The sequence below is a fragment of the Agelaius tricolor genome, unplaced genomic scaffold (assembly GCF_023055355.1).
Source record: "Agelaius tricolor isolate 1412-34295 unplaced genomic scaffold, bAgeTri1.0.p SCAF_10, whole genome shotgun sequence".
Taxonomy (NCBI): Eukaryota; Metazoa; Chordata; class Aves; order Passeriformes; family Icteridae; genus Agelaius; species Agelaius tricolor.
Genome location: NW_027269270.1, coordinates 7,908,156 through 7,931,904, shown reverse-complemented (window position 1 = coordinate 7,931,904; position 23,749 = coordinate 7,908,156). Strand labels below are relative to the sequence as shown.

Here is a 23,749-nt window from a genome sequence, read left to right as displayed (position 1 = left end):
TTGAGAGAGATGTGTATATGGAGAAAGGTGAAGGTGTAGTATAGAAGTAGAGTTTTCTGTTATAAAAGAGAGCTCTGGCATAGCACCTTGGTTTTGTTTGTATTTGTTGTTTTTCAAAGAATTTAGGAATAGGAAGGATGCAGAGGATCATCAAGTCAAATTTTCTGCTTTTTGAGGCATCTGTCCTTTCAAAATTTATCGAGGGTCATCAGGAAGTATTTAGGTTTGCTGTTCCATCCTCTCTCCATTGACTTGCTCCCTACATGGACAGTGGAGAAACTGGAAAACACTCACAAGGAGGTGGAAAACTTGTAATTTCCAACTTCCATTTACTGCAGAAGCCAGTTTTTTAATGCCTTTTTTCTGACATCTTCTTAAAATGCTATTTGAAATAGCTGTCATTCCCTTGGTGTTTACCTCCCTGTGTGTTGTACAGAAGGCTGTCTATAAATAGGCTCAGCTCAGCTCCTGCTAGGCTAAGAGGATTAACTCTGCATTCCCTTTGTCCTAGTAACCCTTCTCTGCATCTGCTCTACTTTCATTTCTCTTGAGTGTTGGTGACCAGAATTTTGAGATTTCCTGTGTAGTGGTACCAGTTCTTTCTGGTTTTTGTTTGGTTTGTTTTGGAGGTTGTGTTTTGGTTGCTTTTGTTCAGTTTGGTTTTTTTCTTCCCAATGAATTAATAGTTCATAGTTTATTTGATTCATGTTGAGCAATAGGTTGATGACCTCCATTTGTGGGAGGCTTTTTTGATTGTGTTAGTCCCTAACATGAAATCCATTGAAAGCAAGTAATAGCTTCAGACTGCCCAGACTTTCTTTGTGGTGTTCTGATGGTTCTTGCTGTTGAGGATGCCCTTGGTTTCTCAAGAACAGCTTTCATTGGCATGCTGCTATTCTCATGTGCCAGGATCACTTATTAAAATAGTAAGATTAGTCATAGAAGCAGTCTTTGAAGAAATTTTTGGTAAGTTTCCTCCTCTCCATTTTCTGCCCTTTTACCCCTAGTCTCTGCTATCTAACATTGATAGTTTGGTAATTTTGTTTTATCGTTTCCATCTTGCACGTGCTGCAGTGCTTGCAAGATGGGTGACTGAAGTGACTGAAGAAGTCATTCTGTTGCACCCCAAGCCCTGAAACTCTTAAGATGAAGGCTGTTCTTTTTAATGATTGTGCAAATATGTTTAAATAAGGAGGGGAAAGTTTTCCATATAATTTTAGAATGTTGAGTACTAACAAAAGCTTAACATTTTTCTTCACCTGAACAGAGCTCAGCTGTGCCTAGAGCCTGGGCCTCAACTGACCATCTCTCCATAGTGTGGTAAGAGAATGGAACAAAGGTTAATTGACTGACTGTGCATAGCTCTCTTCTCCACTGTTAGCACTTTCTACCATAATTTAACTTCACTTTTATATTATGGTGTAGTCTCTTCTGACCAATTTTATCACCCTGGATCTTGCCTTTCTAGATTTAATTTTGCTTATTCTGTCTTTTAGGTGCAAAGAATTGATCCTGGCTACCATTAGAGCTTTTTTTGATCTCATAGATGAAAACACAAGGCAGGTCTGTATATGTGATCTCTGTATATTTACCCATCACACTTTCTTCTTCCATCCCAGAATGTTTAATCAGGAGAGATATCTCCCTATTTTACAGAAAACTCTTTCTTGATTATTCTAAGTCACGCTGAGAAGTTTCCATCTTGTACCAGTAACTGAGAAATCCCTTTGTGTTGTTTGTCCAAAGAGTCAGAAATAAGGTGTTAGCTCAGTTTCCATTATTGACTGCTTGATGCTTTATACCTGAGCTGTGGGCTGAACACATTTCTTCCACAAAGCAGCAGGTTCAGTCGACCTTGCACCAGGATAAACAAATTTTGTTGGATCTGTAGCTGTGAATTTGACCTCTCAATGTGTACATAAGAGCAGAGCCCAAGACACAGAAGAGGAAGGATTTTAGATGTCCCTTCTGAGGCTGCTTGGGACAGATTTCTCTAGTTTTTCATGTGTACTTATTTTATTGTGTGATTTAGAGAGACAAAAAGAACAGTACAATTGTTCTGCAGCACTGACTGTGTTAGAGGGTAAAACTTTTCAGAAATCAGTTGTAGTGGCCATCGTTTTGGAAAGTGGAATAGATAAAAATTAGGCCTGGAAGGCTTATTTGGAAAAAGCAAAACCAAACCAATCAAAAAACCAAAAATCCCAGCCAAAATCCAAACAAAAGTGAATCGCAGTGTGGCTATACAGCTGGATATGAGAACTCAGATTAGCTTAAATGTGAGAATTTTTCTTAAGCTCTGGCCTAAGTGTCATTTCAGGAAGAATGTGTGTGTTTATAAAGAAAGTTTAATGGGATGGTTTCCTGGGTTATGAGTAGGTGAGAATGTAAAACTCCTGAAAGTTTTGGCTGTGCTTTATAAATTGTAGATTTTCTGTAGTGATTGACTGTTGATGGCACATCAGAGTATTGAATTCAGAACAGAAGGGGCTCAATGACTTCTAACAATCTCTCCTGCCTTCCCCCCACAAAACTGTGTTGCTGGCTGTGATCATGAGGTGATCTTAAATCATACACATTAGTAAAGACTTGGTAATGTGCTCTTGTTTTAGATAACTGAGGATCCAAAGAAAAGAATGTCTGTACTGAATCACCACTTTGTGAGACACCCTGCAAAGATGTATGAGGAAAATCCTGAAGCTTTTACACACCTCACAGGTGAGCAGCAATTTTCTTTTGAATGGGATTCAGTGATGTGGCTTTGTTAATGGTTAATCTCCTCATAATAAGGTTTCAGAATACCCTTTGTCCTCCTTCAGGCAAACTAAAACAATATGCAGGTTATAGGCCCAAGCAATCTGCTTTTATTTGGTTTTGGTATTAAATTGATTAACAGGGATAGGTGCAAAAATCTGTCACTTATGTAGCTCAGATTCTGATGACTCATATTTACACCAGGTTGTCCAGTAAAAAAATCTCAGAAGCTGGGAATTGCTGGATGTCAGAAGGGCAGTCTTATCTACAATGGTTGCAAGAGGAATTGGAGGGGTGTTGCAAAGCCATTAAGGGGGTTTTGTGCTGCTCATGGAAATCCTGAATATTCAGACCTGCTCTATCAATCACTTTTTCCCATGACATGGCAGGGTGAAATGAACCATTCACCAAGGGTTTCCTTGTAAAGTTCCTTCCTAAGGATGCAGAGTTAAAAGTGAGAGATTTTGACTGCATGGAGTCTTAAGGACTAAACACAACTAATGTAGAGCAAAGCTTTATTTTGCTGAACTGAGCTGAAGCATTTTTCACAAACCATTTTATTTCAGGAATGTTCTCAGTGTAAGACATTGTAGAAGTACTGTGTGGCTTGAACTTTGGTGTCCACTTTTGGGCACCCTCTCACATGAAAGCATTTGTACATTGGCATCTCTGAAATGAGTGTGGAGCAAAGGACCACCAAAATGGGCAGTTCCTGAGGCATAGGAAATGGGGGAAGGAGGCTGAGTGAACTGAGGATTTTCACTGTGAAGAAAATGCTGAGGAGGGGTCATGTTGCTGTTTTCAACTTCCTAATGAAGAATTGGAGAGAAGATGAAGTTAGATTTTTATCAAAGGTTTACAATGATGGCTCAATTGGCAGTAGAAATCATGTTGCAACAAAAGACATTCTAATTAGGTATTAGGAAAAAATATTTCACCAGGAAGGTGGTCAAACACTAGAACAGGTGCCCAGAGAGGTTGTGAAACTGATATTTTGGGAGGGTTGCCTTTTTTTGGGTCAGTTTTAACAATAAGAAAAATTGATTTAAATTGGATTTCATGTTTCTGTCTTCCTATTCGTGGTGACCTCTTGACATTTAGCTGAATTTCTATCATGAAGTTGTTACTCTCCTTAAATGGAAGAAAGATACAACCTCTTTGCATGACAATTGGCATTGTTTGTACTCTGATCTCTTCATTATTGTCTTATTCTTTTCCCTAGCCATATTTTCAAACTGCTCCTGTTTTTTTGTGTGTTACTCATTTTGCTGATGTTCTTCTGCACAAGTTTCTGTATAAGCTTTCTAAAAGGCTGACAGGAACAAAGATTGAGGCTGTTCCTAATGTTGCCTCATCATTAATCACTCACCCTATAATTACATGAATATAATTTGGTTTATTTGTTTTGTTATCTTTATTTTGTTTCAAGATCCATGGGGTTTTTATTTTGCCATTAGTATTTACTAACAGGATCCCAGGGCTTTATTGTTTCCTGTGTAATTGATGATAAGTGTTGCATGTAATTGTAAGCAGTAGCAATCCTCAGTGTTGATTAAAGCACATAAGATTTATATCCATGTATAGATAGGAGATGAGACCTGTGATCAGTAAAATACAAGGTTTTGGATGTAAGGATAATTGTTCCTGCAGTGCAGCATACTGAAATATTTATTTTTAGGAGCTTTCAATTGGATTACAGTCAAAGCCTCAAAATGGACTTACTCAGTTTACAATGTAAGTAATATATTTCCCCATTGTGTGTCTATGTTTTTGTTTCGGTTGTTTTGTTGGGAGGGTTGTGGTTTTTTGTTTTAATAATGAGCTTTTTTTTTTTAGGATTCTGATGGAAAATATTTCTCATTTCCTCTTGCAAGCCACAGAAAATCATACAGTCATGTTTACTGTGAAAATAGTATGTTGGTGAGAAAATACTTCTTTAATGTCTGGCATTTGTTTATAAAGATGCAATTTTTAATTTCCATTTGCTGTGGTCTTTTAGACAGTTAGTGGGCAGCTGTTGAAATTGCTGTCATCCATTTACAGTCACAGCCTAATGCATGTAGAGGTACTACCTGTTTTAGCATGTCCCACTTAGTATTCAAGATCTGAAACCTTCAATGCCACCTGAGCCTCAGATGTTTTGTTTCCAACTCTTCTGCTTAGCTCTAGATTACCATGTCCTTTAATTTAGTGCAGTTCTGTATTGATGGTTTTGAAGGAAGAAGTTGTTTTTAGTGCTGCTATGTTTTTGCCATACTTCTAATTTGGGAAAGCTGTTTATAGGTTTGCTTTCCCATAATAAAATTTAAGTGAGCCTGAAATGCTGCAGAGATCTTTCACTAAGCAAAGAAAGTGAATGGAAGACAGATGAAGAGACAGCACCATCTCAGTTGTCTCCTATGAAGAGGAAACACCATAATGTGCATTTCTTGTATTTTTAACTTGAGACACATACATTCAGCCAAATTTTTTTTTTTTTTAGTTTTTTATACAAGAATGAATTTAATCTCTTGGCAAACTGAAGATGGATAAATACACTTTTCAGAATCACGTATTTTACATTAGTGGCAAGAAAATTGAGGTGCTTTCCTGTTTCATCCTGCCTGTCCCTGTTGCCACTCCTCCCCTTGCAAAGATGGCATTCATACCACCACTCTGAACAGCAGTTGCCTGTGCTTGGTGCTTTTGTAACTTTCTCAGTGGCACCTTCAGTGTGTGCATGTATGTTGTGACCTTAGCTGTGCTTTGATAGGGTAACTTTTCCCTTGTTATGATGTCTGAAACACAGGCCCAGGACAGCTTGAGAGGAGGAGGGAGGTACAAAACAAATGTCTGAGAGCTGCATCATAGTGCTGTTGCTTCAGAACACTTAAATTCTCAAGGGATGGAGCAGTAGAACATTAAATATCTAAAGTATTCCTCTACTGCTTAGAATAGTACCTTGAGATGTTCCTTTTAATTAGAAGAGATTAAACATGATATGTAAGATGGATATTTTTAAAAGAGAATTTATGAAAGCTTGTTTGCTTAACTTTGTATTTATTCATACAAAGGGGAGCAAATTGAAGTTATTTAAAATGGTTCCTAGAAACCCCCACCAGTCACTCTAAAGCTTCACCTATTTGTCCTTGCAATTATAATTGCAAGATTGATATCAGTCTTTTAATTATCATCAGTTTTAACCCTTGCACTGTTTGAAGTAATCAGTATTTTTAATATATTTATAAATGCAATCCCACCTAGGTAATGGAGTATTTTATGGTATTGACTTGACAGGACACAAGTAGCTGGATTTATGGCTGCATGAACACTAATTCATCAATGTGGTGAGTATGAATAAATCCTGTTCTTTATTCAAATGGGTTTTGTGAGGCTGTGTTTGAATTTAAATTGTATAAATTATCCTTGGTAGGAAGGGATTGGGAAGTAAAATCATTATTGTAAATAATTCATGCTTTCTAGATCACCAGGAAAACAGGAAAGAATAGCTTTTCTGAAAATAGGTGATATTCTTCTTTGGGGAGCTGTGGTTTTGACCTTCATAGCAAGAGCTGGAGAGGGACCTTTCACAAGGGCATGAGGTGGCAGAACAGGGGGTAGTGGCTTTAAACTGACGGGGCAGGTTTAGGTTGGATACTGGGGAGAAGTTGATCACTGTGAGGGTGGTGAGGCACTGGAGCAGCTCCCCCATAGAGGCTGTGGCTGTCCCATCCCTGGAGATGTTCCAGGCCAGGCTGGATGGGGTCCTGAGTAACCTGCTCTAGTGGAGAGTGTCCTGTCCATGGCAGAGCTGTTGGAACTAGGTGGTTTTTAATATCCTTTTACCCACTCTGTCATTCTGTTTCTTTAGAACCCTGTGACAAAGACATCAAATGTCACACAGAGCTTTCAAAAGAGTGGAGTAAAGCATCTCTTTCTTTCTTACTTCAAATTTGCTACTGTCATATGAAAAGGATTTAGAAGGGCGTGTGGTTTAGTGGTTATTTTTTATGACAGTCATTACAAAATAGATTTAAAACATTGTCTTAGCTTAAATTTGTAAAATAGACTCAAAGTAAATTCAATCTACCCTTCAAATTAGGGAAAGCTTCCAGGCAAAATTGAACAAGCAAAGTTTTTATCTGTTCTGGGTTCACTGAGGTGTACAGCCAGAGTCTTGCCTCCAGCAGATAGCCAAATGTCACAATTGCTTTTTCCTGATCCAAGAAGTTGGCTGTGACTCCTTTGTTGAACCTTTGATCAGCATGAAATGATGAAGTTACTAGTTCAGGACTGCTACTTAATCCTCATCTAACAATAGTGGGTTGGCTGTGGACTGTCCTGAGGTCATGAACACTGTTTAGAGAAACAGCAGTATTCTGGTATTCAAAAAATCAAAACCTGGTGACCAAATGGATGTGTTGCAGTTCAGTGTGTGAACACATTTTAGAACTGCTACAAACTCTTTACCAGCTAACAAAATTTTTTATTTATATTCTCTATTTTAGGTATTTCCATAGGAAAATCTGTGGTTTTGATGTTTAACAGATGCTAATAAAACTGCATAATAATTCAATGCTAGTGCAGTTTTAGCTCATGAAAAGTTTTCTTTTTGTGTCTGAGCTGCCTGGCTAATACATGATGCAGGTTTTCTGTACGAGAGAGTTGGAGCTTTGCTTGGCTTGGTTTTGCACAAATAAGATTTGCACTATCTGAAATTACTGCAGTTTGATAAATTGCTGGGGTAGCAGTACAGCCAAATTTCTTCTCAATTTAAAATGTTAATTCAGAGAGAGAGAAAAGCTGGTATGTTAATCCACTGCCATAATGCTGGGCCTGCATAATGAATATGCTCATCCTTTAATGTGCATGAATTTTTACAGCCTGGAAGCTGCTGATTTATCCTGGAGAGCTGAGTTACTTCCAACCACCAAGGTAAGTGTGGACCTAACTTATAGGAGGGAGAGGTGCTTCAGGGGGTGGTTGCAAGTCATAGAGGAAGGAGCTGTTGTGTTTAGAGCATTGGGACAGATTGTATTCCACAGGAGGTAGAGAATTGGGAACTGGCAAGGGGCAAGCTAAGGGGTATGTTCAGTTATGGCTTTACTACTTCCTTCTTTCTTTTCCTTTTTTCCTTTCTTTTTAAGGTTGTAATGCTGAAACTTCTGGACTATCCTTCTTTGTCCCACATTGTCATTCAGGTACCACCTGCAGTTGGCAATAAGGTAAAAAAATACAACATTCAGAAATTGCTTGCTTAGTGTATTTGTAACTTGCGGGGGCAGGAGGAAAAGGAAGTATATTTAATATGTGCTAAGTTACTTTGAGAAACCATAGAACCCACAGTGTAGTGGTTTGAAAGTAGCTTCTGTAAGCTCAGAAACACTTTGATAAAATAGCAAACAACAAGGCAATGAACAGCACTTGAAACATGTACAAGGCCATGGTTCTCAAATCAGTTCTTAGAGTTCCTGTTGGAGATTCTAATGGTAATGTTGTTTGTTCTTCTTAATCCTCTGATTGTTTTCCTGAATGTTCATACCTTTGAAGAGTCATTTCTCTTACCCAGGTTAGCAGAGAATACAGATAACTGGAGGCAGCACCACCTGGGTTCTGGCAAGCATAGGTCAGATAGAAGCTCTTAAACCACAAATGATGTAGTCGCCTGAGTTGTGCAGAGTTTAACAGCTTGAGTCTCACAAATGAGATGGATATCTTTGTATCAAGGGCTCTCAGGATCCCAGTAAGAGGGATATTTGGAGGCTTGGTGTGTACCCATCTGGATCTGGCAGACCTTTCCAGTTAGTCCTGGAAATGGCAGAGTACTGAATTGGAATTTCCAGTCTAATCAGAGCTGACATTGCTTTCTGTGACACAAATACAGACTCTGAGTCTGTGGTATATTAATCCATGATCCAAGAAGTTTATCACAACTTCTTGGATCATGGATTAATGTGAGTGTGATGTTCTTCTCTGAGTGTATCTTCAGATAGTTGTGACGGAGGCATCTTGCAGTGAAATTAGCAATGCACAATGTTCAGGGTAAGCAAAGATAGAGGAGAGATCACTTGGGAAATGTAATTTGGCAAGTACAAAGGCTTTCTAGTCTTGTGCTTTGGTTTAGATCTGGTTTTAATATCCTCAATTGCAGTATACTTTGGGCTGTGAATTCTTCAAAGAGGATTCCAGAACAGTCCAGCTCTCTGTAACACATCTTTTTTCATTTGGTAAGTATAGCATATTGCTTTTGGAAGAAAATGGAAAACTAATATAACTAACCTTTGGATAATAAATTTGCCTAAAAATGTCTGGTCAGGCGGTTTTTGGGAGTTGTTTTTCACTAAAGCTAACACTGCTTTTGTTAGTAACAAAGAAATAAATGTGGGGATTTAGACTTACAGATATGAAAGTATGTAATTTTCCTAAAAAGAAATAATCTGACTATGTAGTGAGTTCTCAGATAATTTTCTCTAATAAGTGAAAATATTGTACCCTTTCCAGGGTTTTCTTCAAGCAAAATTCTATTAAATTCAACTGGACTACTTTACAATGTACAGCTCCAGCACTTCAACCAAGTAAGAATGTTACTTAAGTTTTTAAGGTAATGTTACCACTGTTTGTCTGGAGAAAAGTGAGTGAATTCTATTTTTTTTGTGTTCTAGATATATCAAGCTTTCAAAATTTATATAGACAGTCACTGCCAGTCACTCAAAGGTAAATAGAAGTCTTCTAAAGTACAAATTTATTTTTAAAATTGTTGAAAATTTGTAGAGACTAAAGTCTTCTCATGCAATGGAGTTTAGGCAATGCTGCTATGGTCTGTTCAAATGTGTCTGCTAATATCTCTCACTTCCCACTTTAAGAAGGATGGATCAACAAAAATGAGGAATTAGTCTTTTAATGTTTGTTTTTCTTACTTCCCAGCAAAGGGAAGTTGAATTTCCATCAGGATTCTGCCTTATATTGAAAGTGTTTCTTGAGAAAAGCACATTTGCTTAGGATTTTTGTTTTCTGATAACGGGACTCGAATTTGAATGTTGAGCTACATAAGCTTAGACGGGATGGGTTGCTAAAGGACCCTGTTTCAAAAGAAAGAAAGTGATGAATTTATTAGGCTGAGGTTTTGTTTCATATTGAAAAGCAGAACTCTTCTCAAAACTGTTCTTCTTTTAAACATTGATGTCTCACTGTCTTGTCCTGTAACAACCTGAGTTTAACCACCATGTAATTTTTGTTTGCTGCTAACTGCTCTGATCTGCATTGCAATGTCAATGGCAATGTAACTGCAAGCCCAGAAATTCTGTGTAGTCATCTGTGTGCCACCTTTGTTTTACTGGCCCTGGAGTTTTTAGAGACAGTTGCCACATCTGGTTCTTAGTTAAGTTTATATTTTTTAATGCTGTTCCATTTCAGAAAGAAAACCAAGTGTTTACAGACTTCATATCCCCTGGTCATATGAAGACTCAATAACGGTAGCAAAGTAAGGACTTTACCAATTAATAACTTCTTGATATGTTTTTAAAGAATATTTGCATCCTGTTGTGGTAATATTTCTGATGTGAAACAGTTTCTCCAGTGTTAAGTGTTCAACTTCTGCATCCTTTCCTCATTTACCTTTCTGCCCTTGTTGACACAGTTGTTTTGACATTTCCTAGAATAAGAATACCTACTAATTGTTTGCTTAATGGTTCTCACTAATTTTCTTGTAAAAGAAGTCAGATATGCTGGTCTGAAATTCTCAGGATAATCAGTGACCTTCTCATCAGTGTAGAGCAGTGGCTGCTCTGGATGCTGGCTTCCTCCTGGAAGTCAGGGTTTGGATTACACAGCAGCCCTATGTTTGCTTCAGCAGCATAGTCCTGACAAAATCAAATGATACAGCTTGAAATATATTTGTCACTTATGAAGTTGAACACCTGACTGAATTTTAGATGGTAGGAAAACTGTATTTCTAGTTTATTTTAGAAGTCTTAAGGACACCTCACAATTCCCAGCACCCTGTGTTTTCCAGCAACATAATACTTTCAGGAAACTGAATTGTATTCCTGAGAATATGTTCTTTCCCTTCCTGGCACTCAGGATATTTGCATGTTCTATGTGTTCACTGAACCTGTCTGCTTTCCTTAGTGCCGTGTCCCAGGATAGTTCAGAGGAGAGGGAACTGAGGATGTTATGTAGTTCTTTGTCACAGGGTGAACAAGTTCCTTACACCATTCTGCTCACAGCTTGAGGTGACACTTGGTGTGGTAGATTTGCTTTATGTGCACTTGTTGAAGACTGAGACACCTTTGGTTGTTCTGCTTGGTCATAAGGACAGCAGTGACCATGTAAGTTGCTGTTTCAGAGTTCCATCTCTTGCTGAGATTTCTGCCAAACTGCACATTGCTCAGCCTCACAGTGACAGCAGACTTCCAGAGTTAAACATCTACTCTTCCCCAGACTGTCAGTATGAAGTGAGTAAAACAGTTTTATTTTATAGCTAGTTTGCATTGCCGGATAATTTTTGCATAATTCAGTTTTTTAAACCATAGCTAATTAATCTGAATAAATACTAAGCAAATTCTAAAGGTGGGCTGTTTGGTCTTTTTCACATGTAGTGTGTGTTACAAGTATTTTGCAACAGCTGGGTTAGTACTGAAAGTTGGACTCTAAAACTTTAAAGCATTTGCTTTTAATTGTCAATAGTAAGGTGTTGAACATTTTGTAGGATTGCTGTATTCTAGAACTTAAGTTTGCTTCTTAAAAATAAGGAAGCATTGTATGAAACAATAGGCTTACCATTGTATGAAGCAATCTATTTTTTTTTCAAGGTAATTCTGAAGACATCACTTCTACAGGTTCTTGGGCAAGTAAGAAAACCTAATATTAAATTGGTTTTTCTATGTCAGTAGCATCTATAGAAATTTTTACTTCCTCCCTTCCTTACTGTGGCACTTCAGGTTCCTTCTCAATGCCAAGAGGAAGCACTATTCAGTGATCATTTTGCAGCCTTTTCCCTTGGCAAGGATCCCTCCTGGATGAATGTCAGGCCCTGGTCCTTAGAGGAGCAGAAAAGCTCTCTAGCTCTAAAGAGCTGCTGTAAATGTGCAGTATGTGGCTTTGTGGTGAGCTCAATATCTGTAGGTCACTTTAACTTTCTTGCCTGATGAGTCAGTGGTGTTAGAACTTTAAAATATATTTGGCATCAATTAAGTTGGGGGAAAAAGTCTAAGTAGGTCCATATGCTCCTTTTCAACCAATCTTCTTTGGTTATCAATGAAGAATACATTTCGACATGGGGATCAGTAAAAATAGACTGGCCATCTGCAGCTCTCTGCATCTGAAGAGTAATTAATTTGCAAGCACCTAAGTGTAGTGCTGGAATAAAACTGGCAAGAAGGTTCTCTACATGAATATATGCATTTAGAGCAAGGATTTTTCATTTTGTTGTTATTTTGCAACATTTATAGAATTTATAGGCTATTGGTATATTAATCATTACTTGAGAGAGTGGAAGCCAATTAATACATGTATATAATTGCTTCCAAAAGTTCTTTGCCTAAAAGCATAGATAACTATATGCAGATTTTGCTTGAAAAGCGGCCTTTAAATTGTTTTAAACTTACTTTACTGAAATGTAATACTTGATTTTTTTCATACTTGTCTTGACTGGGGAAAAAACCCCAGTTGTTTCTAATTTGATCGTTTATCCAAATCTGTTTCATTAACTGCTTATGAGAGATTCTAGTATTTCCCATCTATATATTGTAGATTACCAAATATGCATTAAAATGAGAAGCTAGATCTTTTAAGAAAGATTTTCTAATCTCAGTATCATTCTGGCTTCATGATAGTATTTGTGTATGTGTTCTTTAAATATATTTTTATAGATAGAAATGAAGTTATCCCTTTATCCTTGTCTTTCAGATAGTAAGGTTCCATGCTGGTGCTTTTCCAGTCTATATTGTTTCTAATATTCTTCTTACTTATGGAGGACAATTGAGCACATTGAGATCAACAGGTAGCTTTCTAAAAATCTGTATATTTTTCTCTTGTCACAAGTGTATTTAAGGAAATTGCTTATTGAATTTACTGATGAAAGACTAGCTAAATGTGAATTTTTTAAGATAAATATCATTCAACTTGCAGAAATACTTGGATCTGTGCTCTTCATTTTAATTTTTTCTTGGCTGGTAGTTCTTCAAGATTGTGTTGTAGCAAAATATTTCTTTATTATTTTAAATTTCAGTCCCTCCCTGTGAAATATCGGTGTTGCACAGTAGTTTAGAATTACCAGAAATCTACCTAAAAATACATGTAAAAGTTTAAAATACATTGTTAATGTGTAGAAAACACTATTTCTTGCAAGAAGATGAGAGTTGCATTGCAGCTTTCTTATGCTATCATGTCTTCAGACAAAATGCATTTTTATTAAAATTCAGGGGGTGTTTGTAGCAAACTCCACAATGTCTCTAGAAGCTGATGTGCCATATTACCTTAATGTGGGTACCACATTATTACCTTAATGTGGGGACCCGGTGGAGAAGGGCCTTGGTGGCAAAGTATGCAGCCTTGCAGTACTCTTGCAAGACATGGTTATCTTGTTTTCAAGTCAACTCACCATTGTCTGAATTTATATTTTGTTGTGGATGATGTTTGTTGAAGTTCATGACATGGCAGTAACTACAGCTGCTCTCTGTTCTTGATCCTAGGCCAGTGTTCAGACTTCTCCCTCCAACTAGTTAGGACAGCAAAACCCTACAAAGTAGAACCTCTTATAAGCATTGTTGTGTTTCTGCAGGGGTGAGTTTGCATCATTTATTTGTTTAAAGCAATTTCCAAACCAGAAGTTTCAGTAAAACTGTTGCTAGGGAGGACTGTTATTTTATCTGTAGTCACTGTAAACACCTGACTGTTATTTTGCTTGAAAGACTGTAATAGAAGGAATAGTTGATAGGTATCTAACTGTAAGAGCAATTGGAAGTGATAAATAATACTGCTTTCATGTTTTTGGCAGGTTTAACTGGTTTAGAGAGATATGGGAGTCACTGTCACTACCAGAGGTGGATGCTGCTGTACTGAGTAGTCAGGATGCATGGTTCCCCCTTGTGTCCCTGATTCTATTTCTTTTTGGGACAGGCATTGCCTACTGGAGTGGAGTATTTTTCTCTACATCTCTGAGACTCTTCTCTTCATTATGGTTAACTCTGATTAGGTAAAACAACATGATGCTATATAATTATGCTCTTCTAGATGACTTTCACCCTGACAGTTGTTTTTTTTGTTTGTCTGTTTCTGTGTGAATGCTTGGGCAAGATTGAATTCTGGGCAGATTGAATTTATGCATGATTTTAGACATCTGGGTTTGAAAGTAAGAAGAAATTGATGTCTGAGAAGAAGTACAACAGGAGTTTTGTTTCTGGTTTGTTTTTTGTTTTAGACCTCCTGAACTTCAGAAAGATAAATTGATTACACCCAGCAGACTCTGTGGGATGATATCCCTTGCTTTGGTTAGCTGGACCACTTGTGGTGCATTTGCTGTGCTCATTATTTATCTTCAATACTTGTTCAAGGTACTGAAAGGCTAAACATTCTGTATGTTAACTGAATTGAAACTTTTAGGTGCTTTGAATTAACCCCAGGTGAAAAGCAAAAATCCAGATTACCCTTTTTCATACACAAAAGAAATGTTATTATTCCCATACTTGAAATAGGTATTTCTAATTTCTCACTGTCATAATCTTATAATCTGTAGAATTTTCTTCTTCTCTGGTTAATGCTTCTTACAAAGAAATGTGTGGTCCCATGTGCCCACTACAACAATGCAGAAGATTGAAAATTTTAACTTATAGCTAAGCAATACTATAAAAACAAAGACTAATACCTCCCTTGAAGAGTAAGGACTCCTCAATTTCTTTTCCTGTACTACATCTTTTATGTGAAGAATCCTCACTAAACAAGCAACTGCTTGTCTTACAGGTTGTAAAACTGCATGTAACTGTAAGAGCAGAGCAAAACATGCACAACAGGGTGAGTCTGTTTCCTGCTTCTGTTCCAAACTCTGGCCAAAAATTGTCTGGCAAACTTCTGCCTTGGTACTCTTAGGTTGTGCTGCAGTGAGTGGGTAGCTGTAGTTCCCTTGCTGCATGTGTGGTGTGAAAGAACAGGCAGGCCATGAGCAGCCTGCTCCATCACACATGAGTGCTGTTTGAAGGTTCTGCAATGTGAACTTGTTGTCTCAGAAGAAAGCTCTGTCTCTGAATACACACAGATTAACAGGGTTTGTCTAAATTTTTGGTCTTTGATTATGCATGGCTTATCTTAAAAAAAAATAAAAATCTAGGTAATAATCTATACTGCAGGTAAAACTGCTTTTTCTAGAGAGGCAGCATGTGGAGTTCAAGGTATTTTAGTCCAGAGATGACAAATAGGATGTGTTAGATGAATATGGACTGAGACTGCTGTAAACAGGGAGCTGTTAAAAACACAGTGAAGAAGTGTTGGGCTCCATGCAGTGTGAACTTTATTTTCTGGATTACTTTAAGGTATAGAATCAAAGATGTAAGCAGGTGTGGATAACAGCATATGATAAGTACCTGCTCTTTTTTGCAAACATAGAACAAAGTCTGACACAAGAAGTTGTTGGAAGTTTTCTTTGGGTTTCTTTGAGTGGATTTTTCACGTGTTTAGTTGAAAATCCTCTCCTTTTATCTCTATATAATATTTTGTTTCATTTGTGGGGGTTGCTATCACTGGAAGTTAGTATCTGCCAACACATTAGTTTATCTTTGCTATTTATTCCTACAGGTAATATTTTACTCCCAGTTGCATTACTTCCTATATCTTTCCTGTGAATGATCATCTGTGATTTTTCACCCCCATGCTTTATTACTCCTTTTATTTTGTTCTTCCCCCTTCCAGGAACTGCTTTTCATTTCATTGGTGTCAGGGCATTTACAGTCTCCATTCTTTTCTTCCATAGACATATAAACTATTAGGGTATGAGAAATTTCTGGTTAAATTTAGATACTTTAAAATTGAACTTTGCTTTTGGTGGCTTTTTGAGGCATAAATTGCAGGTTTTCTTCCTAAATCACAGCTGGTGTGATACTGTTAGGATATTTTTCCCCTCCTCTTTCCCCAGCATGGGTTCTTACAAGCCTGTGCACATTTTTGTGACTTCTGTCTTTCATTTCCAGGATTCAGGCCACTCAAAAGAAACTTCACAGAACTCCAGTGCACCCACAGTCGAAGCCCAGAGTTCAGTGGGCAGCATTCCAGAAGCAACACAGTCTCCTTCCAACAGTAAAACATCTGCTGAAGCTGCTAACAGTCTTAAGATGCACATTACAGTCCTTAATTTATTCACATGGATTGTGCTGCTCAACTTGCCATCTTTAATTTATTGGTTAAAAAATCTCAGGTAAGTTCTTAAATTGACACAGAGGTGGAAGAAAGTTACAGGAACTTGTGAAGATAATAAAAATTATAAATGTTTGGTTCTTTACATTATTAGTTACCTTACAGTTTTTATTAAAGAGTACTGTAAATTATTACTGTTTTCTCTATCCTGTCTGGTTTGTATTGTGGTGTAAATAGGTGTTAAGTGAATCAGTGATATGCTGAACAAAGTAATGTTTCAGAAGGGATTTTAAATCAGGTTGGGATGCCATATTGTTTTCATGTATATTTTTTGTCATCAGCACATGGATATTATTTGGCAGCCTAGTTTAGAAGTGATGTGCTTTTTAAACCATTTCTTTGCAGGTACAGTGTTAGGCTTGATCCTGATCCCTGGAGATCCACAGCTATTATCCTCGTGTGCATCTTGGAAATTCTAATGAATTCAAGTACTTCTGAAGTGAAATCAAGGTACTGTAGCCCAGTCTCTAGTTTTGCTTTCCTGTTTCTTTGTGAATTACCATTTGTGTGGTAAAATTTAATTTATGCTGTAATTGTTCAGCCTCTATAGAGATTCATGAACTCATATGGTTAAGTCTAAAAGATGAGCTAAGATTTGTGCAAAAGTGCCTCTAGTTCAGCTAAGAGGAAAAAACCCCCTGTATTTGCCACATGGAAATAAATGAAGTATGTGCTATCTAAGCAATTGGCTGCATAATAACTTCTTGAAAAGTGACTTTTTAACAATTCATTGAATTATTTCAAGTGTCACAGAATCCAAATATGTGGAGCAATTATTGTCAGACAGTCACAAGGAAAAGGGAATTCTACAGGATTATAGTTATGTTCTTGTAGCTCCCCTTATGGGAGAAGAAATATAATGTGTTCTCTACTGGATTAAGAAGTTCTGAGAACTTGGTTTTGCTTGACAGATTATTTCTTGTTGAGATATGAAATTAGTTGATGCCTCATGAATGACAATAAATAATAACAAATGTCATTTATCCTCTTGACCAGTACCTGTTATCTCAAGTGATCCAAACCATTAAGTCTTCCTATGTTACAGAGAACAAATTTCTAAATTAATATATTTTTAAGGACATTAACCTTTTTGAATAATTTCTCTTGCTTATGCATCAATTTTTATGGCCCATTAGACCTAGTTGCTCAGTTTTAAAGATTAACAAAGCCTTGAAATAGAAATTATTTTGCAAAGGAAAATGATATATGGCATTTGCATGTTTTCTGCATATGTGGCTACAAAATGATAATTTTTTTTCTTTCTATTCTTATAGTAAACTCTTGAAGATTGCAGCCAAAGTTCCACTCCCTTTGTCTGTTGCAATGCTGGCCTTTGGACAAATGCATTTATACAGAGTCCCACACTTTGTAACCTTTTCTCTTCTTCTACACGTGCTGTGCTGTTTTGTGTAATGTTCATTCTATATAGGACAATGCACCCTAGAAACTTAACACTGGAGATGGGAAAAATTGCAACACAGAAATGCCTAAATTAATATGATCAGTAGTTTACATTATGTGGGAAAGAGGACAGAACTGTGAATACTTTGCAGAAAATTCATGGTTTTATTCATGTTGCTTAGAAAACTTTTCCTGGTGTTTATTTCGTGTCTCTGAAAATGGAGTGATTTAACTGTGTATAAGCACATGACTCATATCAGTGCAACATCTCAATACTCTGCCTTGTAGACACTTTGGTATTTCACTGTACTGCTTTGTGAAAACTCCTTTTTTACTCACTGTGCCATGCAGTGTCTGTGTTCTGAACTTGCATCTCTTGCAGGTCTAAAGTATGCTGGTTAAAACTCAATACATTTCAAGCACACTGTGACTATCACAAAAACCACACAGCCAAGTATACTTTGAATGATTTTATGTTATATTCAAAAGCTGCCACATTTGTGTCTAGACAAACTAGAATGTACTGCTTATATAGAACTGTTATTTCTATCAAATCATTTGTTCAATCAGTGTGAGTTGAACATTTGTGAGATTATTGGAAGTCTTACACATTTTACTTTTTGTGAGAGTGAGAAGACAACAGTATTCTATGTAGCTTTCTATTCAGGAAGGATACCAGCAGATTCATAAACAATTTGCTGTAATGTTGTTTTAAAACATTGTCAGTTTTCTCTGGAATTTTGAAATTAATCCTTAGACTTTGTCCATATGTAGAAGCTAGCAAATGTTGAGATATGCTGTGAGTTACCAGTTTGCTGCACTCTTTCTAAGTAGACAAGGCAGGCTTTTTTCCTGTTGTAAACAGAGAACCAACCATCTCCTAATAAATGCCAGTGCATAAAATGAATATGGAATAGTTACAACCCTGCAAACTCCTGTCCTGCCATACAGTGCTAACTTCTGCATGTGGGCAAACTCAGTAATTGTGGGAAATACTGACCATAATTATTAGCTCTGTATAAATTTTATCTTAGTGCCTAGATGCTACAGTGACTGCCATTTATAATAAAGCCTACAATAGCTATGTGTAAGGAATTCTGTCCCCTGGGCATGTGTTCTGCCAACAGAAGAAATCTCAGCAGTCCTTAGTTTTGAAAGATGTATTGATTCTGTGTAGAGATGAGCTTACTACTTGCTTCTGTGTTAGCTATCTCTGCTGTGTCTGAGATACCTGTTCCCTTCATCTGGAAACACCAAACCAGCTCAATCATCTTATAGGAATACCAAGAGGAAATCTGCTGCTCACAGTCAATCAAGAATACTCTTGATCCAGTCAGCCTGACCCATAAATTCCATCATATCTTAATAATCTTGCCTAAGTGCCTCAGTTATTTCTAATGTGTTGTAATGGTCAATTCCTTTGAGCTGGTGGAAAGACTCAATTCACACAGTGACTTTCCAAAATGAAGGACAAATGTGAAGAAAGCCACGTGTGTTTTGTTTGCTTATATCCATATCAGCAGTTCAAGTTATTAATAAGTCATTACAAGTGCTGTAACTGAGTAAGGGTATTGTAGTTAGCCACTGTCACTGTTTTCAGTAATCTATGTGCTGGTATTCTAGTCTTAACCTTTTCAAAAAGAAGGTTAGAATATATATATATATAGTGTTTGTAAATCAGAAAAGTTATTTGAATAGATTATATCTTGATATTTTCTAATCAAATGTATGCTACAGTATATGTATATAAGATAGTTTGTGTGATTTAATATACTTGTAGCTAAATGCACCAGTTGGTTTCACTAGAAATTGCTGTTCAGACAGAAGAACAGAGTTCTTGTACTTGCAAATGGCTGTGAATGAAAGATGGTGGCAGAACTGCACAGGGCTGGCAAAGGGCTGTGAAATGTGCAGGGTCTGATTTCTGTGGAAAAGATAGTTTTCCTTGACTTTCATGGTCCATTTGGCTTACTACTCTATTTTACTTCTGATTTTGTTTTGCCACCTTAACAGGCTCTTTCTGCATGAATCCATTTGTTGGAATTGTTGGAAATGAAACAGACTTGACATTTGGTATCTTTAATAGCTTTCAAAATATGCCATAAAGTGAAACCTACTGAATTACAGCAGCCTAGGATAACAACTTTTTTTTTTTTTTCATTTAATGATTTTTTTTTTTAGCTGGAGTTCTATTGATGATTATTAGAACTCTTCATAAAGTGGGTTCTGGTATCTTGTGTATTCTCCTGCCTGATTTTCAAGTTGGAGGTAGGAATAGGTATAATCCTGAGTCTGAGATCCCAGATGACAAGAGTTTTTCACATCTCCCTCAACACTCCCTTTTCTCAGAGATGGTTTACCTTTACTGGGGAAAAGAGGGGAAGTCTTACTCCTATTTTGAATTTAAATGCCTTGTGTGCCATTTAATAGATTTAAACTGTTGGCAGGGATGTGTGTCTGGATTGTGCAGTGATCATGGACTGGACAACTTCAGCTCTTTGGCGGATCAGGAGTTTAATCCCAATTAGATTAGCCATACAATCAATGGATAGTAATAGGATTAGAACGAGTCTTAGAACTCATCCCATTCTGAGAGAGGATGAATTCTCCTACTTGTCATTCTGAAAAGGACTAGATTTTGTAACAGTCTGAGGTTGTTTTTCGGGTAAAATACAATGATTGCTTGTTGTTACTTTTGGACAAGAAGCTTCTGTTAGGTGAATCTGTAGTTCTGCCACTGTTCAATTATCATTGCAGCAGAAACATAGGATAACCCAATATATATATATATACACACACACTGTTAATTGCATATATAAGGAGATGTAAATATTACTGAAATATCCTTTATTATGAGTGGGCTGCATTTATAGAACAGCTTTTGGCAAATACCTTATAATGTCTCTTACTACCTTTAATTACATTAAAATTCCACTTTATTCTTCACATTTTAGATTATCCAGACCATGTGGGAGGAGACCAAGGCACAAACTGTAAGGGTTTAGACCTCAGGATGCATTCAAAATAAAAGTATTTATGTGGATCTAATATGATTTTCTTATAAGCTATCAGAGACAGAATGAGGAAACAGGGTAAGAATTAAAATACTAAATGCCACTAACTTTTGGTACAGCAGAGTCTTTCTGTGACAGGGAGAGATTTAATGAGAAGCTTTGGTGGTAGCTTCATACCCCGAAATTACTCTGGAAGTATATAATCTTTTCTGCTTGATGTCATCAAACATGTTCCTCACAGTCTCATCATGCTGCAATGACATGTGTAGCTAACACTTCTTAGAAATTCTCTGTGTCTGATAAGGAAAAACTCACATCTTCATTGGAATTACCAAATGCACCTTGGAACTGAGTGAATTAATGTTGTCCAAAGCTAATCTTCTAAGTTGTGATTTAAAAGTTGCAGTGAGTCATATTTCAGCATCCTGTTGAAAGAGGATTGGTTTGGGGGTTTTGGTGGGAGATTTCTTTGTATGTTTTATTTCCAAGAAACCTGCAGTAAATGGAATTTAAGTTAGTATTATTTCTGACATTTAGAGTTCTGCCCTGATTTTGGCTTTTCATGAAGCAAATCATTCCTTAGTATTAATTTGCTATGTTTCAAAACAAATAGATGACAAATGACAAAACTGTGAGCAGTGCAGTACTAATACATTGTAGAAGGCATAGAGACTGCTGGTATGTCTAAGTGAATTTTTCATTTATAACCTAATTGGACTAACTTTAAAGTCAGTGATTAACAAAATAAAATGTATTGACATTTAACCTCAAAAGCATTGCATATGTCAGTGTTTGATACATCTCATTTTCCGTATGTTTGCCAGTAACAAGTGATAAACTCAGTTGATGTTCTTCTGAAATCTGATAAATCTGATCCATCTGAGCACAGAATAAAGTCTGTTATGTAGTCATTAATAAATGTAAACATTTGAGAAACTTCCATTTGAATCAAGTTATTTCAATACAGGGTTGAGTGTGTTTAGGCTTTCATTGTATTTATACTGAGATGAAACCAGCCATTTACTGACCTTTAATACTCTGAGCTATGAAAATGTTTTTGGAAGTGGTTGTAGAGTCTGTACAGAATTGTGCTGCTGTTCTAAATCACTAAGCTACTAGGAAATTGTTAGTTGTAAAGTAGACTGAATTCTTGATGCTTATTTTCCATTTAGTGTTTTAATGGTGAATGTTTCTCAGTTAATTTACAGCTTTGACTTTTTGCATGTCTTTTTATGTTTCTGGGATATAATCAGGCTAGCTTTTGTAAGCATTTAGCACTGTAAAATATAAAATTTTCATCACTGTTCCTTTAGGGGAGACATACTTCTGTCACCAAAGCTACATACTACTGTTGTATAGCCTCCAGGAAATGTGTGACAATGAAGGACAATTCAAAACTAGTCCATTTTTTATTTTAAAGTACAATTTTTACCTTTTTTTTAGAGCCAGAACTTTGAACTAAAATATTAGAATCTGTAAAGTCTTAAAAAATTTGAAAACGTTTTGCAAAGACTATACTTTCTGATGTATATTTTTATTTATGGGTGAATGTGTGCAAAGCTTTTAATCAGCTCATCTATCCTCAAACTCAAGTAAAAAGTATACACTTTGTCTTATTAATAGACACTGCTGCTTTTAAAAATGAATTTTAAGCATTTAGAGAGAAAATTCCATAGCTCTTACTTAAGCAAATCTGCCCAGCCCTCAGTTTTTCAGGTCTAAGCACATAACTGCCTCAAATATGTGCTTATTGCCTTGTAGGATGAAAACCTGAACTGTGATATTTTGCATTTATTTTCTTAAGATGTAAAGTTTCTTTCTGCATTTTTAAATGTAGACACATGTTGCTATTCACGCTGTCATAAACAAACCTTGTAAGCATTGTCTCCCACAGTTATTGGCAGTTGTGCTCTGGATTCTGTAGGAATGTATGGTGTCAGAGCTGAGTTTGTCTCTAAAAACCAGGAGTGCTGAACATGACTATATTTGTTCTTTGTGGCACATCACTGTGGGTCCTCCTTCCCCATGCAGCTCTCTCTGGTTTGCAGTGTCCCTGGCCTGCAGTGCCCAGCAGGAGTGCCCAGAGCAGTGGAACTGGGACTCACCTGGCAGGAAGTGCAGCAGCTGTGTCCTGTAGACTCCTTCTGTTTGTTGAAATATCAGCCAAGACTGTTTTCCCCCTCCAACTTAAATAATTCAGGGTATATCTAAGTATCAAATGTGCAAGTGTGTTGATGTTTATTTTTACAAAAGGCTAAGTGCACTATTTTAGGATCAGTTCAGGCTTCAGTATTTTCCACCCACTTCAGTCTGAGTTTGGAAACAGGATTTGAGACTGCAGCACCTGACAGCTGGAATACTTTACAGAAATCTACAGGTAGTAGACAGGACACATATGATTAGAGTGCCAGGCCAAAACTGAAATGTGAAATTCCTCACTGTGACTTTAAACTTGTAGCTTTCTAGAGAGAGAAAAAAATACATATATACTGTGCCTTAAACCAGTAAATGAATACACTCCAACTGTAGCCTGTGGACTTCCATAGCCTTATATTTGATTTTTGAAGTTGACCAAAAATATTTGTGTGGATCATACTGAAACTTGATTTGGGGAAAATGCTTAAAAAAGTTATTTTGACCCCATTTTACACTTAGAGAAATGAAGATTTATGACAAGTACAGCATATTTTTTATTTGGAATCACACCAACCAAAGTCAGAAGGCTTTAGCTGAGCTGAATTTTTCAAGACTTTCTGTTGTGACCAAAAGAAAAACAAGGAAGGAAAACTAGTTGCAGATATCTGTCTTAGCTTTGAAGTCTGTGTGTCAAATTATTTTTAAACATTTTGATATTTGGTCCTCAATTTTAAAAAAAATCTCAATTTTAGTTTAAGCAAAATACTGTATTTAAGCCATTAAATAGCAAAATCTTCACCAGTGTAAGAAAACTAGACAGGGGCGGGGTTGGTTGTTTGTGTTAAGGCTCCAGAAGTTTTGAATACTAAATTTTACTTTTTAGGAAAAATATTCACATGTAAATCCCTGAAAGTTCATATGTAGATTCCCTTTTTTGGAGAAAAAAAATTGCACTTTTTTTATCCTAACTCATTAAAGAAAACTAGAAATACTTAAGATCTTAAAATCTAGTTTTAATATAGTAGAAGGATTTCTTACATATACTTTTTAATAAAAAGAGCTCA

At 36.7% G+C, this 23,749-nt stretch overlaps 1 protein-coding gene across 1 annotated transcript in view; it reads left to right on the top strand.

The window, feature by feature from the left end:
- Positions 1–21,322, top strand: part of PGAP1 (post-GPI attachment to proteins inositol deacylase 1) — a 31,202-nt gene extending 9,880 nt beyond the window's left edge. The window contains 22 exon segments of the mRNA XM_071434552.1: positions 1,268–1,320; positions 1,497–1,563; positions 2,613–2,718; positions 4,433–4,488; positions 4,591–4,674; positions 6,031–6,080; positions 7,617–7,668; positions 7,881–7,958; positions 8,885–8,960; positions 9,235–9,308; positions 9,396–9,447; positions 10,147–10,213; positions 11,078–11,186; positions 11,544–11,582; positions 12,640–12,733; positions 13,425–13,515; positions 13,730–13,927; positions 14,153–14,285; positions 14,692–14,742; positions 15,912–16,135; positions 16,480–16,584; positions 17,409–21,322. Coding sequence (XP_071290653.1) covers positions 1,268–1,320; positions 1,497–1,563; positions 2,613–2,718; positions 4,433–4,488; positions 4,591–4,674; positions 6,031–6,080; positions 7,617–7,668; positions 7,881–7,958; positions 8,885–8,960; positions 9,235–9,308; positions 9,396–9,447; positions 10,147–10,213; positions 11,078–11,186; positions 11,544–11,582; positions 12,640–12,733; positions 13,425–13,515; positions 13,730–13,927; positions 14,153–14,285; positions 14,692–14,742; positions 15,912–16,135; positions 16,480–16,584; positions 17,409–17,547 — 1,998 coding nt within the window. The 3' untranslated portion in view covers positions 17,548–21,322.
- Positions 21,323–23,749: the final 2,427 nt, after the last annotated feature.